This window comes from Lipotes vexillifer, unplaced genomic scaffold (assembly GCF_000442215.2).
Source record: "Lipotes vexillifer unplaced genomic scaffold, Lipotes_vexillifer_v1.1 scaffold1643, whole genome shotgun sequence".
NCBI lineage: Eukaryota > Metazoa > Chordata > Mammalia > Artiodactyla > Lipotidae > Lipotes > Lipotes vexillifer.
In genome coordinates, this window is record NW_006784879.1 from 528,710 (window position 1) to 535,967 (window position 7,258).

The following is a 7,258-nucleotide window of genomic DNA, read 5'->3' on the forward strand; positions in this document are numbered from 1 at the left end:
GATCCTCCCGGACCGGGGCACGAACCCGTGTCCCCTGCATCGGCAGGCGGACTCTCAACCACTGCACCACCAGGGAAAGCCCTCCACTTGCCTAGATGCATGGCTCCTGTAGCTGTCCATCCTCCTGCTCCAATCTGGATGGGCTCCTCTCTAGGTCTGCTGCCAATCTGTCACCCTGTGACATCCCTTACCCACTTCCAGACCCCACCCATGTCTTCACCTCCTTTGCTTTCCTCCTTTGTGGGACTTTTTGCTTAAGTATCTGCGGAAGAAATGTTACACGGGAGCTAAACTTCAAGTACTTTCCTGTCTGATCTTGCACGATAGCTTGGCTGAACCCATTATGCTGGGTGGCAGTCACTTTCCATGGTTACCTGAAGGCATTGCTCTTTCGGCTTCTACTGTAGTTGCATGCAGTGTTGCTTACCCCAGGCTGACCTTTCTTCCATTGTAGGTGACTTTTAAGAATTTAGGGATTAATCTATATTTACCAAAAAAAAAAAAAAAAAAAAAAAAAAACCTTTTCAAGAAGCAGGCTTTAAGACCTTTTCAAGCAGCAGGCTTTACTTGAAGGCAGGGGTTACACGCTTAAATGCTCACAGGCGGACCCGAGGCAGATCTTGTAAATAGGGGGAGCTGGGTGGGGACTGTATCAAGTGGAAAGCATGGGAAGGGAGGAGCCCCTACTGAGCTCCAGCTGATCTTCCGAATTTTCCAGAAAACTTGGAAATCTGGATTTTCATGTAAAATACCCAGATTTATAACTGTGGAAAGTTAATTCAATTTTTTAAAAAGGGACTGTAAGCTATCAACTAAGACCTAGGTTGTATTTGGACAGGGGCTCACCTGTTTAAGTTATGAAGGTGAGGAGCCAGCTGTTAGGCTGAGGGACCCCTAAATACCAAAATGTGGAGGTCCTTGTTCTGGGGCATCATATACACACTCCTGCCTTCATTCGTCCTGCAAAATTGATTCCATTTATTCAGAGAACTGTCTGAATGTATTTGGCCCAGGAGCCACGCGTAGGCGTAAGGAAGGGGTTGACTGTTTTGTGTACATACTTTTGTGCTCCGTGTCCCTGCTGTCATCCATGGTACGTACCTCTTCTCCTTCTGAATCTGAACGTCCCTCCACACACTCTCTGGGATTCTGCAGCCTCTGCCCTGGTCTTTAGATGCCACTCACCCTCCTGCTTTCCAGATTCACATTAGTTAATTGAAATCTCCTGCTGTCAGCGACTCACCTCACTTCTTCACTGTGACAGTTCATACCTGTACGCTTGCTTTGTCAACACTTCAGTTGCGTCTGGAAGTGGGCAGAAGGCGGGTTAGGTATGGGATCTGCCCATCATTTTGAATTAGAAGTCCTTTCTCAGCTCCAGTGACACTAGCCCTCGTTTTCTTCACTTCTTGACTGTTCTTCTGCATTCCTTCAGGGTCTCTCTTTCTCCAGCCACCACTTAAATGTCTTGTTTTCCTCCAGGGTTCTGTACTCAACCCACCGAACACATCTGCTAGCACCGCTTCTCTGACGCCAAAAGTCCATAGGTCCTGCCCAGACTTTGCCCAGCTCCCGCCAACTCTGTCCAGCTTCAGATTCATTAGAGTTAATCGCCTGCTAGATATCATCACCTGGATATCCAAATCCCTGGTACCTCGTTTTCAACCTGTTCAAAATGCGACACATCATCGTTCTCTTAAAACTGCTCTTTCTCCTTTTCTGCCTTGATCGTCGGCAATATCAACCCCTCCCCCCCACCACAGTGAACCCAGCTAGAAACAGGGGGTAATCTTCACCTTTTTCCTCTTCCCTCATCCCCAAATCTAACCAATCACCAAGACCTTCCCATTTTACAATCTAAACGTTTCTCAAAACCTCCCCATTTCTTCCACGTGCTCCTCTCTAGTTTGAAAGGTCAAGAAAGGCCATCTCCCCTCCACTGTGAGGAACTAGATCTTGATACTGCGCTTTAGCTGGCAGTCCTCAACAAACTGTGCAGTCATGTTTCTAAGTCTCTACTGGCAAAACAGGAGATCTTCTGACCTGTGTTTGTGATCTCAGTTCACAGTGGATGTAATCTTTCTGTAGGAATGGTGCAGGAGAGAGAAATAAATCCTAAATGCCAATCTTCTGATCATTCCGTGTCATTTAATAGCCTGTCATTTATGATAAAGTTGCCTCTACTGGCATTAGCACAGTATTTATCAGGAAAAAAAAATGTGATGCCAGATACTGAAAAAGGCTCCTGGTAAACTGGAACATGTGTACCTATGAAGTGTTAAAACCATGTCCAATCTTAGTAACTTCCCTTCATGCTACCTCATGCTTTTTTTTTTTTTTTTTTTTAAATGAATTATCTCTCTTTTTCTCACAACAGTAACAGAGGAGACTGAGGCTTAGCAAGGTTAAGGTCACATGATTAGTAAGTGCTGGGCTGAGACTCAAAACCATCTCTGCCTGTCTCCTAACCCTGTGCACCTTTGAATATTCAGCAGATCCCGTGTCAGGAGTTGGGATTCTTTAAAGGTAAGGGCCTTGCCCACCGCATTAAGGTAATCTTGCTCTGGGGCAGGCCTTGTTTTCAGTATTTTATATACACTGACTCAGTGAATCCTCACAGTAATCCTGTGAGGAATGTTCTGTTATCTCCATTTTATAGATGAGGAAACTGAGGCACAGAATGTTTGCCAGGATCACACAGTTAGACCATGGGTTTGAACCCAGCAATCTGATTCTGTCTGTGCTCTCAGCCACTCTGCGCCACCCCCCAACCCCGGCTCCTGATCCATTTCCTGTTTTCCTCCCCTCAATTTCTACTGCACTCAGGAGCCTCTCTTTGCCCCTCCGCCTGTGATATCTACTTCAGTAGGCTTTTCTCCTTGACTCCTCAGACCCCTGCCGTTATAGGCTGCTGCTTCTTTCAGGGACACAGGGGTCAGTACCGATGCCCAGTGCTGGCTGGGTCACCCCTGCTACTTGTTCCGTATCTTTCAGATTCGGAGCCGGGTTGATGTCATCAGACACGTGGTGAAGAATGGTCTGCTCTGGGATGACTTGTATATAGGATTCCAAACCCGGCTGCAGCGGGATCCTGACATATACCATCATCTGTAAGTCTGAAAATGCCTGTCGTGCTCTAGGCCACTGCAGAGGATGCTGTGGATATATAAGCATAGTCAGTGACCGACTATGCCCCCAGATTTTGATGGGTGTGTGAGATTCCGCCATTAGAGCTTTATTTCTTTGTTAACATGTTAAAAAGCAAAGGTTAGGAAAATAACATTTTAAAGAGTCATTGTTTCCTTATTCATGCAAATGTGTTTCAGTCTCTTCTGAAAGTGGTTTATGGTATAGGAAAGGGAAGGACATTATGATAGGGAAAGGGTGTGTTTGGCCAAGACAAGAACGAGGAGGGGGTTTTATGTGGCAAAGATGTGATCATCGAAGACAATTATTTCCCATGACAAATTTTTGCCTGTGCCCAACTCTGAGCATGAATTTGGTGAACTAGTTGTTTAATGGGGATGGCCCTCCGAGTCTCTACCTGCTTGCACTTCAAAACCATGTAAGTTTCTCATTGCAAAACTGTATATGTGGACTTCCCTGGTGGCACAGTGGTTAAGAATCCGCCTGCCAATGCAGGGGAACACAGGTTTGATCCCTGGTCTGGGAGGATCCCACATGCTGTGGAGCAACTAAGCCCGTGCGCCACAACTACTGAGCCTGCGCTCTAGAGCCCCTGAGCCACAACTACTGAGCTCGTGTGCTGCAACTACTGAAGCCTGCGCGCCTAGAGCCTCTGCTCCGCAACGAGAGAAGCCACCACAGTGAGAAGCCCGCACAGCACAACAAAGAGTAGCCCCCGCTTACCACAACTAGAGAAAGCCCGTGTGCAGCAACAAAGACCCAATGCAGCCAAAACCAAAAACAAAACCCAACTGTATATGTCTTTAAGACTATAGTTGGAATATTTGAGTTGAAGTGTCAGAAGGGCCCATTTGCTATTTTCATATTTGCAAAATAATCAGCAAGAGAGAGAATACTTTCTTATCATTACCACTGACCCTCTGAAAAGTTCAGGAATTTAATTTTAAATAAGCAAAGCCTACTATCTAGCTTCTGCCTTGAGCTCCCAGGCACAGACATGTCTTGAATTTTCTGTTTTATTTATTTCTTTTTGAATGTTCTGAAATGATTTTTAAAATATTTAAAGAATGTAGACGTATATAAAACAAAAGGAAAGAACCCTACCCCACACTTCCCAGAAAACCTGTTTCCTGTCTTTCCCTCTACCCACTCTCCAGGGTAACACTTGATCACAGCACAGTGTGTGTCATCCCAGGCCTAATTCTGAATACATCAACATTTAACTAAATATATTTGTTCTCAATAAAACGTCCCAGATAGTTGGGGAGGGAAGGTTATTGTTGCTGTTGTTTTTTAATGTAATCCTAGTACATCTGTAACTTGCATTTTTTACTCATTAATATATCTTTGGTATCCCTAGTGTTGGGACACACAGATCAACCCCAAACTTTTAACAGCGGTAGAACATTACAAGTTTTGTTCATTTTCAACAAAACTTATACGTGTCTTTTTGTTCTAGGAAAAAAGGAAATGTAACAACTTTGGGGGAGATTCGAATGTTACTTTTCTTAAAAAAATAATTCCATCTTGGAAGCTTCTGGGATATTGGTGCTGAAGCCTATTTCTTATGTTGTTTTGATAGCAAAGGTCATAAATGTAAGAGAATCCCATAACGAATTTTGGAAAGCAGTCACAATCCAATTTATCTTTGTTGCTTTCAAAATGGGCTTTATGAGTTTATTAAATATTTTTCTGGTCATAAAACTAATACATATCTACTGCAGAAAATTTGAAAAAAATTTTAAATACAAAAACAAAAACACAACAGTTAAAACCACAAATGATCACACCATCCAGAGAGAGCAATTTGCATTTTGGTATCTAGTTAATCTTTCTTCACATGCAATTTTTTTTATAAAAATGGGATAATACTGGACTTCCCTGTGGCGCAGTGGTTAGGAATCTGCCTGCTGATGCAGGGGAACACGGGTTTGATCCCTGGTCCGGGAGGATCCCACATGCTGCTGGAGCAACTAAGCCTGTGCGCCACAACTACTGAGCCTGCGCTCTAGAGCCCGTGAGCCACAGCTACTGAGCCAGCGAGCTGCAATTACTGAAGCCCGCGCACCGCAACGAAGAGTAGCCCCCGCTCGCCACAACTAGAGAAAGCCCGCGCGCAGCAACAAAGACCCAATGCAGCCATAAATAAATAAATAAATTTATTTAAAAATAAATCAATCAAAAAATTTAAAACCTGGGATAATACATACTTTTGTTCCTGCATGTTTACTGAACAATCTTTGATCCACCCTGTAAGTTTTTAACTTTCACTATTTGAAATGATGTTTTGCCAAATAAACACGTAGGTGTGCCTTGCACACTTTCATAGTGATTTCTTAAGATAAATTCCTAGGAGTGGAGCTGCTGGATCCAACACGCACTCAGTGTGTAGACTTTTGCTGCACGCTGCCAAATCATTCTTAGGAAGCCAGCTCACCTCCCCAGAAATAACGTACAACACATTTACCTGCACTTTCACCAATACCAGGTCCTTTTGTGTACAGAATACAAATCTATATTTTTACATATAAGAATTCCTTAAAGCAAGGCACATCACAAAAAACTAAAAATAAGACACAATTGTCATGTTTTAAGGGACTGCATTCAACACACGGGAAATGTTAAGCTACACTACCATCTGAAACAGTACAGGAAAATGCTGCCTCAGGGAGAGCTGAGTACCAGGTACCCAATAGATCTTGGCAAAACAATAGGCATGGAAGTTTCGAAAACATATTTTTCTGCTTTATCTCTTTTACAGGTTTTGGAACCATTTTCAAATAAAACTCCCCCTAACACCACCCAACTGGAAGTCCTTCCTGATGTACTGTGGGTAGAGAGGACCTGAGATTTCCCAGGTAAAGCATCCTGTAGATCTGGGAGACACCTTTATATCCATCCCATCACACTCTCTATGGCGTCTGAATTAAGCAGGCACCGTGCCTATCAGAAAACCTGACTTTCGGGGGAATGAGAGGAGCTAACATTACAGGAAGAACATTCAAGTTTAAAAACAAGTAAATAAAATGAGTAGTGAGTGCCTCTAGCCCAAAGACCATGGAATCTTTGGTCTGGTTGAGGTGAACATGCAGCCAATTAATAAACAAGACAAAAATTACCCTAGGTGGTCAGTGAGTGTTCAGAGCTAAATCCTGAACATATGAAGGAAGGCAGCAACCAAAACCAAATACTGTGTGATTTCACTTATATGTGGAATCTAAAAAGCAAAACAAACGAACAAACATAACAAAACAGAGACAGTTATAGAGAATGAACAAGGTGGTTGACAGAGGGGAGATGGGTGGAGGGAGGAAGGAAATGGGTGGAGGGAGGAAGGAAATGGGTGAGGGAGGTTAAGAGGTACAAACTTCAGTTTAAAAATAAACTTGCAGGTGCAGTCACAGGTATGAAATGTACAATGTGGGGAATATAGACAATAACAATGTAATATCTTTGGTGACATTTCATAACTAGACTTATGGAGGTGATCATTTTGAAATGTATAGAAATATCGAATCACTATGTTGTGTGACAGGAACTAACACAGTGTTGTAGGTCAATTACACTTCAAAAACAAACGAACGAACAAACTCATAGAAAAAGAGATCAGATTTGTGATTACCAGAGAATGGGGGGTAGGGGGAGGAGGAATTGGATGAAGGTGGCCAAAAGGTACAAACTTCTAGTTATAAGATAATTAAGCACTAGGAATTTAATATACAACATGATAAATGTAATTAAAACTGCTCTATGTTACATATGAAAGTGGTTAAGAAAGTAAGTCCTAAGAATTCTCATCACAAGGAAAACATATTTTCTAATTCTTTAATTGTGTCTCTATATGAGATGATGGTGCTCATTAAACTTAATGTGATAATCATTTCATGATATAGGTAAGTCAAATCATTATGCTGTATACCTTAAACTTATATAGTGCTGTATGTCCATTATATCTCAATAAAATAAACAAAAACACTGGAAGAAAAAAATAAACACAAAAAAGAAAAGCAGCAACCAAAACTGAAAGGAGAAAAACTAAAAATGGAGTGAGATGGAAAACATCACCTCTCATTTCAATAGACCCCTCTCTTTTTCAGACTGATCGAGATCA

General features: G+C 42.4%; 1 protein-coding gene across 1 annotated transcript in view; it reads left to right on the forward strand.

Moving 5' to 3' along the window:
* Positions 1–5,984, forward strand: part of LOC103073783 (cytidine monophosphate-N-acetylneuraminic acid hydroxylase) — a 95,883-nt gene extending 89,899 nt beyond the window's left edge. The window contains exons 14-15 of the mRNA XM_007457016.1: positions 2,995–3,110; positions 5,909–5,984. Of these exons, the coding sequence (XP_007457078.1) occupies positions 2,995–3,110; positions 5,909–5,984 (192 nt within the window). The remainder of the gene's footprint in view (positions 1–2,994; positions 3,111–5,908) is intronic.
* The last annotated feature ends 1,274 nt before the right edge of the window (positions 5,985–7,258 follow it).